Consider the following 12,610-nt stretch of genomic DNA (forward strand, 5'->3'; position numbering starts at 1 on the left):
TACTCCCAATATATGTCTTCTTGCTGATATTTCCCGTTTATCTCCTCCCTTCTGATTATCCCAGTTGTTACGATGATCACTCATATGTTTCACTGTAGAGTTTTATCACCAATGTAACAAATTACAATATATTAAAAATATTTTTCTTGAACTTTATGTAAATGAGATTATACTGAATGTATTTTTCCGTCTTGATAATTCCTCTCACATTTGTGAGTATTATTATCTATGTAGCTCAAATTTGTTCATTTTCTTTGTTGTACTATTCTGTTGTAAACACGTCTGTCTAGTTCATTAATTTTGATCACTGTATAGTATTCCATTGTATAAGTATGCCACAATTTGTTTATCCATTTGGAGGTCTGAAAGACATTTGGAGGACATGCATAAAGATAAATTTATATTCTTATTTCATACCATACACAAAAAATAACTCATATTTAATTGATTATAGAGCTATATGTAAAAGGTGAGATTAGTAACTAAGATACTAAAACATACTACCTGTACAACTGCAAGTAATATAAGTGGGTTAATCAACCATAATTCCATCTGTATATTTCTCTACTTAGATCATTATTTCTATAATAATAATAATCCCCTGCATAGTAATCTATCAATATCTATAATGCTATTTTAAATAAAACTAAATTAGATGGTGGGTCACCCTCACTCTGATTTAGTGGAAATTCAAGCAAAAATATTATTAATGCTCCATCTTTTTCCTTAGATTTTTGGTATTATTACTTCTATTTTTCATTTTTTGAGACATGGTCTCACTCTGTAGCCCCAACTGGAGTGCAGTGGTTTGAGATTGGCTCACTGCTCTCTACAGCTCCCAGCCTCAAGCTATCCTCCCACCTTAGCCTCCCAGGTAGCTAGGACTGCAGGTGGACACCACCTCACCTAGCTAATTGTCGTATTTTTACTAGAGACTGGGTTTCACCATGTTTCCTAGGTTGGTCTCCAATAATTGTGCTCAAGAAATCTGTCTACCTAAACCTCCCAAGGTGCTCAATTACAGGCTTGAGCCACAGCATCCAACCTGGTACTGTTACTTCTAAATGTAAATTTGACATTTGAAGGAAAAATATTTACATAATGTGCTACATGCCAAGATGTGTGAATAAATAATTAATATAAATGGATAATCACCCTTATGCTTGTCTGTTAACTGATTTGGCTACATTGTCAGTAAGGAGAATACATGAGATCACCAACACAACAGGCATCATTGCAGAGATTGTAGAATTGAGATCTTGGGCAATCTCATGTTTTCAGTTTAGAGACAAAAGAGAACTAGCAAAGGAGAATGAGAAGTGGAGTGGTGCCCAGTGAACAAGGATAAAATCAGGAAAGGGCATCATCCTGAAATGCAAATAAACTACGTTCAATGTGGCTAATAGAGCATGCAACATGAAGACTAACATTGGCAACATAGACTCTGGTGATCTTGGAAACGTCAGAATCAATGAAACGATGACAGCAGTAGCTTCACTGGAATGAGTTCATAAGCCAATAGTTGAAGAGGCTTCATACTTTGATAAATACTTATAAACCAAGAGCAAAATGGAGCTGAAAAGCTCATTCCTGAGGTCAGCCTTTGAAGTGGAAAATCAAGAAACCTCAACCAGTTGTCAGGACTGAGCCAATTCCAAGAACAAGAATTCAATAATTGAAGGGAAGCTTAAGTCCCCTTGATAAAAGATGCTGAAAATTCACCACAGAATATTCAGAATGTATTTATATGATGCTTTCTCAAAGACCTGTAGCCATTTCCTAGATAAACAGTACCCAGAGGAAAGGACACACATCCATACCATCTAAGACTTTTAGGTATAGGGCTTTTACAGTACGTAGTTAGTCAGGCATGAGCAGGGCAGAAGAGGGCTCCCACCACCCACAAGTAATGTCAGGTGGCCATCAGCTGATGCCCTGGCAGTTGACACCCTGCCTCTCTAAAAATAATAATTGGTCACAGGCGCCAGGGAGAGGCAATTTCACAATAAATAAAAACGCTTAAAATTGGTAGTCAGCAGCTCAGGAATAGGGTGAGTAGGCTGAGGCACGCGTGTTAAGAGAGAAAATGGTGGAATATGACCTTCTGTGGGCATTCCACCAAAAAAGGGAAGAATGCCTCAGGCAAGCATGTGTACAACTCCAGTAAACACACTGCGCATGCTCACCTCCAAAGTGTTAGCAGGCTACCACACATGTGAGCAGCCCACCCTAAGGGGCTGAATCATGGGAAAAGGAACACAAGACCCCAGCAGTATACCAACATATAAAACCACAAGTCAAAGATCTAACACTGCACTTGATCTCCAAAGTGCCCACTGTGGTCTCTTCCAAGTGTCTTCCAAGAGACTTCCAATAAAGTCTCCTCCTTTCTTTCCTGCTCTCTTTTTAATAAACTTCCATTCCTGCTCAGAGACTTCCTTCAGTCTCTTCTTACTTATGCCCCTCAGTTGAATTCCTTCCTCTGGGGAGGCAAGACTTGACGTTGCTGCAGACTCGTATGAAATTGCCACCAGTAAACCAGATATTGGCCACCCCAGCAGAGCCTGAACTAACACTAATTATCTAGGTACCCAAAAGACACTGTGGTCCATGAGATGGAGTAGGAGATTTTCTTTTTAATTTTCTTTTGTTTTCTGTGTTATTTGCATTGGCTTTTTTAGAGAGACAGTCTCAATCTGTCACCCAGGCTGTATCTAGTACAGTGGCATGATCATTACTCACTACAGCCTTGAATTCCAGGGTTTGTAACAGATTGCCCCATGTCTAAGAAAAAGAGAATGAATTATGATTTTTATTATTATTTTCTCTTCTCTCCCCTTTCCCTTTGTTCCCTGTATCCTGCTTAGCCATTCACAAATGCAAATAGAACCTTTCACCCCCACTCACTAGACATTCCCTGCAGGGCACATTTTTCTAACGGAGACCAATCTCTCCTGAGAATTGACAGTCAATTTGCAGACCAAACACGCCCACCACAGAATTTTTACCTCCAGGAAGTGGACCAGGAAATTCCAGGCTCTGCTCCACTCTAGGAATTACCTAAGGACTTTCATCCAACAGGAGGGCATATGGAAAGCATACCCACTTGGCCACTTTTATAATGTATTTCTGCAAAGGCAGGTGCCAATTCAACTATCTGGTAGTGCAAGGGTTCAGTCAGAATGGTAGGGAAAATTATAAAATAAAAAAAAGACCTTCTTGGAAGACCAAAAGTTTTTGCATAACTTCAGATAGTTTGGCTGAAGGCAGCCAGTCTCTTTGCCAGAGCCAGAGCACTTTGGGCACAGATACAAAGGAATGTAGGGTAGTTTATCTAAAGAGCTTGCTTACTCCGGTAGTCCTAAAGCTAACCTTTCATCACTCACAGGCAGGATTGCTCTCCTGGGGGAAGGTGACAGAGTTGATTACCCTCTAATGGTGTTGACTCAAAGTTTTTGTCATTTAATGTGTTCTAAATAAATGCCAAGAAGGCCAGCAAGTTGGGGCAGCAGCTGACAGCACTCTTCCTTAGAGTCTGTTAAGTGGCCCGGATGCTCGGCTGGACTGACAAGCAAAACATATATGTCGGTGTATGTTATTCCTCTGTCATTGAGTCAGGGTCTGCTGGACAGACCCCCGCATGGTAGAAAAGGCACCAAGCTTGCAGGAGGACCCTCTACCCTTGCTCAATAACCCCCCTTACCTTATAAAAGTGTCTGCTTTCTGCTCCAAAGGTGAAGTGGTACACTTAAAGGCAGGACTCTTTGTGCCCCTTCCCCAAGCTAGGTTTGAAATAAATTCATTACTTTTGAACCAGGCCTCACTCTTTTTAACTGGATTCTGGATGCCACCAGCAACTGACTCGCATATTGTTTTCAGGTTCAAGGGAGTATCCTGCCTCATCCTTCTGTGTAACTGGGACTACAGGTGAGCACCACCATGCCAAACTAATTTTTGTTGTTGTTTTTTCTTTTTTTAGTTTTTGTAGAGACAAGCTCTCACCATGTAGCCCAGGGTGGTCTGGAACTCCTGGCCTCAAGAGATATTCCCAACTGTGCCTCCCAAAGTGCCGGGATTGCAAGCATGAGCCATCATACCAAGCCTGCACTGGGAGTTTTTGAAGGTCAGATGCTACCTAGATTTTTGACTCATGTACATCCCAAGGTGGATCTAATCAGTTTGCTGTTATTACCTCTTCCTGAACATGTAATTGAAATGGACAAACATGGCAGCTGGCAGGACTCTCACTTTCTTCCTGACCTGCAGAGTAAGGGACACTATTAGAGCAGGACCAAGGCGAAGCCTGCGAAATTCTCCTCCACTGGCAACAAGGATTGAAAAATAATAATCACATTCTCCAACGAATGGAATTGATCACTACCATGACAAAACACTTGAAAGTTACAGGGGATGGTAGTCTTTTTACATCCCTATCTGCTTAACCTAAATGGCCTCTACCAAAATCAGATACATTATAAAATGAGGGCAGAGTTACATAAATTTAAATCACTACTTACAAATGCTGTCTAGGAATTGGTATCTTCCCTGAGCAGAGCAGAGCTTCTGGCACTTTGCATGTGGCTCTCGATTAAGTGAATATTTCTTGTTTTTCACCCATGGGTGGGTCGGGAGATTAAAACAGTTGGCCTTTGTTTGGTAAGAACGAAAGTGCTGCTTCACTGTTTTATGTCAGGGCGATGTCACTTCTGCTCTCAGTTTAATTTACATTTTGCAAAACACCATGTTAATTTATTAATAATGTTACAGTAATTGGTGCAATAACCAGGAAATGGAAAGGTCCCTAAATATAGTAAAATACTTGAACGTTAAATAGAAATAAAATACTAGCAGAAAGAGATACACCTGATAATATTTGGAAACCTGCAACATAGATATTGTTTTTAAGGTCTCATATTCCTGGTCTACATGTCGAAAAATCCATTTATTTATTTATATATTTATTTTTGAGACAGAGTCTTGCTCTGTTGCCCAGGCTAGAGTGCACTGGTGCCATCTCGGCTCACTGCAAACTTCGCCTCCTGGGTTCAATCAGTTCAAATCCTTCAGCCTCCTTAGTAGCTAGCTGTATTTACAGCCATGTGCTACCATGCCTGGCAATTTTTTTTTTTTTTAAAGTAGAGACCTGGTTTCACCATGTTGCCCAGGCTGGTCTCAAACTCATGGCCTCAAGTGATCTGCCCACCTTGGCCTCCCAAAGTGCTGGGATTACAGGCTTGAGCCACCACGCCCAGCAGAAACATCCTTTTTAAAGTAAGTGGCCTGTTGCCCTACATATACTTCTTATCACTAAAAGAGAAGCACAGTGTTTATTGACTCTCTTGGGGTTTTGGAGTCCACAAATACCACAATAGAGGATATTGCTCCGACGTGTTAATAAAGTCCTTTTTATATCCCAATTCAGTTAACCTACCTAGCCTCTGCCAAAACTAGATGGGTTACAGAATGAATGCAAAGACTAGTGGTTTCAAGTGGAATCCAGAACATAAGATATCTCTACAGCAGGTATAGGCTGTGGCCCAACCTGCTCTGCCCATTGCGTCAGATGATCCAGCAGAATTCAAAGCTGCTAGAGGCATGCATCGTGGGCATTATAGGACTCTGTGCCTGTCTCCATCAAGCCCGTAGGAGAGGAGAAAGCAAACCCCTAGGGAATTACTGCAGAACTATTCCCTCTTCAGCAGAGGAGTATCCGCTGTCTGAAAAATAAAAATGCAAGTGAAGAACATTAATCCAAGCAAAAAGCCCCACAAGCACAAGACCGCGTGCAACTACACAAGGCATCTGCTTATAAAACCAGCCACAGTTGGAGGGCATGAGCACATCTGAGTGGCACAAGGAGGGGACTATATTGGACACAAACATGTGCTTCCTCAGATTCCCTTGACTCTCTCCTGTTCCCGTGGTCAGCACCTTGCCTGATCCAGATCACCTTTCCATCTGGGACTTGAATGTATCTGTGGGCATGAAGTCTTGTAACAGAAAAGCTTAGTTGCTCACTTCATGTAAAGTCTAATTAAAAAGAGCACAGTCTGATACAAAAATAGAGAACTTATTTGGAGATTAGTTTGGGGGAAGGAGCATAAAGCATCCTGCCTTCTAATGTGACACTTCACCTTTGGAGCAGAAAGTGGACATTTTTATAAAGTAGGGAGGGAAATGAGCAGGACAGCAGTTGTAAAAGTGGCCACCTGAGCATCCTCTCCACATCCCCTCCTAATGGGTGTGAGGTCTAAGGGGAACCCCTGGAGGTGAGAGTTCCATGAGGGCATACTTTTGTCTGCAAATCAACTGTCAAGTCTCAAGGAGAGATCCCTCTTGGAGCACATAGTTAGATGAACTTGCCCGAAGGGACTGTCTGGTGAGGGGATAGTAAACAGTTTTGTGCATTTCTAAAAAGTTAAGAGTGGGAAACATAGGGAAAGGGGAGAGGAAAAGAGACAAAAAATTAAAAAAAAAAAAAAACAAGTATCTCTTAGAAAAATGGGGGTATTGGTTAGTGTGACTTTCCCAAACAGCCACCAAGGGGTTGGATAATGTAAGGAAGAAAAGCAAAGATGGTAGTTCTGCCACAAAATAACTTTGGCCAAAGGGAAATAGAAAACAGAAGACAGCTAGGATACATTCTCCCTTTCCTCTCTTCCATGGACTAATATTTGCTGTGGTTTCCCCTTGTAACCCTTCTGGAAAAGTACGGGGAGCCAAGTGCATGTATCTCATGACCACCATGCTGTCTGTCTCACCTCATTGTGAAGTGACAACGGCAAAGTCATGTCAACATCATGATACATGGTTTTACATCTTCTTTTGCCTCAGTTTCCACATTTACCCCTCATTGCTGCCCTGGACTTGCCTTCCCAAATAAATGTCATCACTGTAAACTCAGACACTGGCTCTAGTTCTAGACACCCAAAGCTAAGATATACATTCAGTTGCATCACTTTTCCATGCGTTTATAATATGGCAATTAAAACATTCATTTAGAAAGGATACTAAAATATATATATAAATAATGTGTAAGAAAGGTGACTGGTTACTAACTCAATTTTTAAAAGCAAAATGCCATCTTTGTGTATATAGTAACCAGCTAGAAAATATCATAATACAAATGTATCATTCACAGTAGAAAGTGATTGGGTACATTTACAAACAGCTTAACCAGCTGCAAAGTTTGCTAGCTTTTTTTTTTTTCATTTCTTTTGTGTTCACTTCTTTTGTATCAGCAAAGCATTGAAGGCAGCATAAGTCATACTGAGGGAGAAAGAGATGTTCCCTAAAAACAAGAGTGTGTTTGGCAGCTGCTGGGAAGTTCCCTAACATTCTTGTGATGGGGTCTGCTAACCCCGAGCAGCTGGCACTCACAGCTGACCCTGACCCTGTGCAAATATACCAAAATCCTTTATATGCTTTTCAAAAAGTATTATAATTATTGCCATCTAATTTTGACATTCCACCTTGTCTCTACTTCACACACCTGATATAGCTGCATCAAAGCTATATTACAGTGATACTTCCCCTAGAATTGGGGAATAGCCAAACTTTTGCTCTGAGAAATGCTTCTTCTTTGATAAGCCTATAACCTCAACCTGAAACTAGAAAATTCAAGCAACTGCAGATTTTGTCAAGAGTTTCGTTTTCACTGGTTTACCACATCAAATTATCCATTTATCCAACCACTAATGTGTTCATTAACGTATCATTTTTGACCAACTATTCTTTGTGCTGGCTTTTAGATCCCGTGAGTCCAGACAAAGCAAGATAGATATGACCTCTCTTTTTATGGTGATTACATTGTACTAGGGAAGATGCATGATAAACAAAATGTGTGTGTATATATATATCAGATGTGGATCTGATACATATATATGTGGATGTTATATATATATATATATATATATATATATATCAGATGAGGAGTTGACTTATTTTAAGTTTTACATAACAATGTTAAAATCTCATAACACCAAGAATTAACACAGTCATGCAGAATTTAGCTGTTCAGCAAGGCTGTACATTTCCTTCTTATAATAGAACTTGGTATCAATGGATACATCAACACACTTTGTGTCATTTCACCATTTACACCATTATAATAAAACATATCATTAATACATTTCCTATCATCAATATATAGATTTCACAGATAATTTTTAACATTTAAAGAAAGTTTAACATTTAACATTTGAAGAAAGTTTCATTTGATTATCATCTATAGTTTCTATACTCTCTTTGGGTTGGGACTTTTTTTAAGATAGAGAATATTTGAGTTTTTTTGAGGAATATTAGGAATGGGAGACAAAGGAGAAAATTGGAAATTCAGGAGCTCAGAGGTGGCTAAGAAAATAAATGGAAATACTTGACATCAGATGTCAACTTCACAAAAGGTTTCCTTTAATTCAAAAAGTGGAAGAAGTGACTTTTCTAACTACACATAAAAAATTATAACAGCACTGAAAGGATCATGATCATGTTTTTTCATTCCTATTATAGGAATGATTTTTATTCTAGGCTATTCACATACTTGTATTAAATTTAGTATTCTTTAGTACTGTTTTTGGTATATATAAATAAAACTTACTCTACATATCTTTGTCACTAAAATTTTATTGTGTGCATCATTAGCTAACAATTCTATTTGCTTTCTACCAAACGTAAAATAAGAATTCCTAATGAAATAAAACCTACCCCAAAGATACATTCTCATAATTGATTTAATATTAAACTTCTTTACCATCCAAACAATTAGGGGTTCACCAATGATAGTTAAGTACATATATGTGGTACAAATTGCAATGGAAAACAGCAATAATTTCCTGATAAAAGCTGTAAGTTCCTAATTTTAAAAAGAGAAAATAAAATCTTCAAATGAAATATTATACAATGAACTATAAGAAAATATACATACATTATATATGTGAAATATACTCAGCTTCATAGTTTATGGTCAATGTTGTTATTTATACACATGCACACACATACAACCATATATATATATGTAAGACTTTTATAGATATCTATTCTGAAATTACTCAAATACATACACTATGGAAAAATTGATAGAAATATAAAATGTTCAAGACACCATCAGTTTGTTTTCTGCTAGAAGACACACGATGCTCCCCTTGTGAATCTATGGAGTTGAGGGTTGCTGTCCTTTCACTAAGCATGTGACCTGACATAAAACTGAAAGAAACGTCTGTTTTAGTTTCCTGCTTCCCATAATCAGGAAGAATGAGTGGAATGAAGGATACATGATTCCAAGAGTTTGGCAAAGCAGGAATACAAGTTTGTTCTGCTGTGTCCAAAGATTCCAGGTTAATGTGATTAGATACAGAAAGTAAATGGCATATAACATGAGGAAGGAGATCACAGTTTGCAAAGCTTTTATGTGGACCTTGGTGCTGAGATCTTGAGATCCTTTGCCATGGAGCTGCATCTTCTTGAGATGTTTATGCAGAGAACAGATTAACAGCAGAAAACATATTAGGGTCAGAATGAAGGGTATGAGGTTTGCTAGTGTGCTTACAGTCAAGTCTGAAAGGTGTATTGCATTCCTCAATTTGATCTTCCAAGTCACATTTCCTTCATATTCTTTTGTCCACACTCTCTCATCCATGGTTATCACAGCAAGATTACAAATCAAAAATACCAAGGGACCCAACAGTATCACCAGAACAACACTCCTAATTCTCTTCTTTAGGTGGAGAAAAATAAGGTTGGAGAAATTGGCAATCTTGAGCAAATAAAATATGCTGAGGCTAGCAGCAAGCCAGATGCTGAAATGGTTGATTATTGCCGAGATATTAGAAGCAACAGCTCCTACTTCTGAACTATATAAAGCTGAATTAAACACATTTGCATACCAATGAAATAATATGACCCAGAGTAAACCAATTCTGGAGACCACCAGAGCAGTGAGGATTTGGTCAGCTGAGGAGATCTTTCGTGTGTTAACCCAGTCAATGACATTTACTAGAGCTATGAAGCCATTGGAAAAATTTCCAAGAACAAATGCAAACACTACCAGAATTGATAAAATGATGAGCAGAAAATATACCATGTTTGAACAGACAAAAAGAAAAAAATTGCAGTCTTAATAACACTGGTTCTGATACCCTTAATATCCAAACATTAACTTCGATAAACACTTGATTACTAAATGTGCAATAACATTTTCTGCCTTTAAATTCTGTGACTAATGTCAACAGGAAAGCACCAGCCTATGCTAATGGATGAGTTCAAAGCTGTCTTCATAGAAATAGAAAATATTGTTATTCTCAAAACAGCTCAGATTCACTCCTCTTCATATACTATCTGTTCCTGCTACACGCTGAATTTTTTAATACTCATGTTGAAGTGAAAAGTGAATTTTCATGTGTTAGTATGCAAATAAAGCCACATTCTTTGTCATTGTTTTGCAAATTTTTCCTTGTTTAACCTCTCCATAATTTGAATCCAGCATCTTCAGTTGTTTCTTAGGGAAATTTTAAAACCAAATACATATATCATACAGTAAATGTCTAAATTGTTAAAGGAGCTTGGTCATAACTAGGATCATACCAATATGGATTTATTTTTATGCCAGATTTAAATACCAGATTCTAAACCTTTTATCAAAATCATCCAAGGTTATCTTGGAAATCCCTGGGAGGCCGATACACCTGAAAATCTGGTTTCTGATAACCAATAAATTGATATGACATCATTGTTAATAAGCTCCTAAACACATAGACACACATGCGCTCACACCTTTAGGGGATGGAAGGAATTATTTTCTTATAATTCCCCAAATGGAAAATGAGTTTCCAGGAGGTCATCCAGGTGGAATTACTCGTATTCCACTCAGGGTTGTCAGACAATGAATAATATTTATCAAACATGTTTCTCATGCTTAGGCCATTGATAAATTTAGTCTCAAGTCTGTTTTTTGTTTAAATATTAATTATGTAGTTAAAATATTCAGCAATTTTGTAAATATTTCGAAGTGCCCTACACTTTTTCATATAATCCTGCAGCACCCTCCCACCACAGGCAGGGTGACTACCTTGACCATGGACTCTGAATTCACTCATGTAATTTGCTTCAGTGAACAGCAAACTAGTAGACTTTACGCAGAGATTTAAGACGGCTTCCATACTGGAATTTCTTGCTCTTTTCCATTCACCGTGAGGACATCATCTGGCCAATACACTGTTCCCATAAGAAGAATGAGAAACTAATGGAGTCAGAATGCCACTGCCTTATCTACACTAAATCAGCCAAACTAGCTTCAAGATGCAGTACATGGCCCGTCTCCAGTCACCAGAGCCATCCACCAAACCTAGCTTAGAAAAATGAAATTCAAAGACATATGAGACACAAATATCTAAAGCAGTTTTGGAGGATTTTCTCTTGCAGAAAAACCTAAGTGATAAAGGCACTCTGCTAAACCAAGAGTATGGGAAACATGTCCACCCTTGTTGTGTCAGGAATTCAGGATTCAAGGGAAAAATAGACAGAGAATGTCAAAGTTTTGTCACATGAAGTGGATAATTAAACCTAAAAGAAAAACCTATTGAAAAATCTGGGATTGGCAGGTAACATCATGTCAAGTTTCAGAAAGGTGCAACTAAAATCAGAAAGTTTCTACTTAAAATCTCTTAGAGTTATACATAAATGTATAAAAATAGTGAATTTTTCCCTTCGGTATATAATGAGCAGAGTAATAATAATTTTCATGGAATCTTTCTCCTGATTAATAATTTTTATATTATAACTAGACTGCACACTTAGAAATGAGCCAAAACAAAAATGGAAAACATAGCAATGTGTCATAAACACTCATGTAACTTTCATGTAGGGCAAGACATGGAACATTGCTAAGAGCCTAGGTTTACCTCAATGCCACTTTCCATTTCCCCATACCTTTCTTCATATCTCCTGTGATAAGCAACATCCATAATTTATGATCATCTTTTTTTAAATTTTCTTTTTACTTTACCAACAAGCTATGCAACCCTAAACTCAATAGCTTGGTTTGGCCCACTTTGAAATGTTTATAGGTGCAATCCTATGTGTTCTTATTCATGGCTTCCTGGAATCAATATTATGTATATGAAATTTAACCCCACAGTTGCATGTACATGTGATCCACTTCTTTTCGCTTCTGTATAATTTTTCATTTTATGATTTTACTGTAATTATTTATCCATCCTTATTTGATATATATTTGGGCAGCTTGTTTTTGAGCTATTATGAATAATGCTACAATGAGCATTCTTTCACATATCATTTGCTACAATTCTTATGCATATATATACCTGAGTGTGAAATTACAGGGTCCTTGATTAACATTCACATTCTCCTCACAGACATAAAAAAGCCAGAAACATAGTTTGACTAAATTTATTCCTGTCACCTTTATCTCCAGTCTCTTTATTGCTATTTGCATATATCTTATCGATTATACATTCAATCCAGGAAGACACTATTTTATACAGTCAACATTTATTTAGAATTACTTATTTTTCATTGTTATTAATTTTTATTGCTCCTTGCATGTTCAACTTTGTATTTTCAGTAATTTTATTTTATCTGAAAAATATCATTTTCA

The 12,610-nt window shown here is 37.8% G+C and overlaps 1 protein-coding gene across 1 annotated transcript; it reads right to left on the reverse strand.

Annotated features, from left to right (window-relative positions):
- Positions 1 to 9,148: 9,148 nt before the first annotated feature.
- Positions 9,149 to 10,078, reverse strand: TAS2R64 (taste receptor type 2 member 64). The gene has a single exon (XM_063786346.1). The coding sequence runs from the start codon at positions 10,076 to 10,078 to the stop codon at positions 9,149 to 9,151; it is 930 nt and encodes a 309-aa protein (XP_063642416.1).
- Between the last annotated feature and the right edge of the window lie 2,532 nt (positions 10,079 to 12,610).

Source organism: Pan troglodytes, chromosome 10 (assembly GCF_028858775.2).
Source record: "Pan troglodytes isolate AG18354 chromosome 10, NHGRI_mPanTro3-v2.0_pri, whole genome shotgun sequence".
Taxonomy (NCBI): Eukaryota; Metazoa; Chordata; class Mammalia; order Primates; family Hominidae; genus Pan; species Pan troglodytes.

Excerpts from the sequence above, each read along its gene's own strand:
- TAS2R64 (XM_063786346.1), bottom strand. The coding sequence starts at position 10,078 with ATGGTATATTTTCTGCTCATCATTTTATCAATTCTGGTAGTGTTTGCA.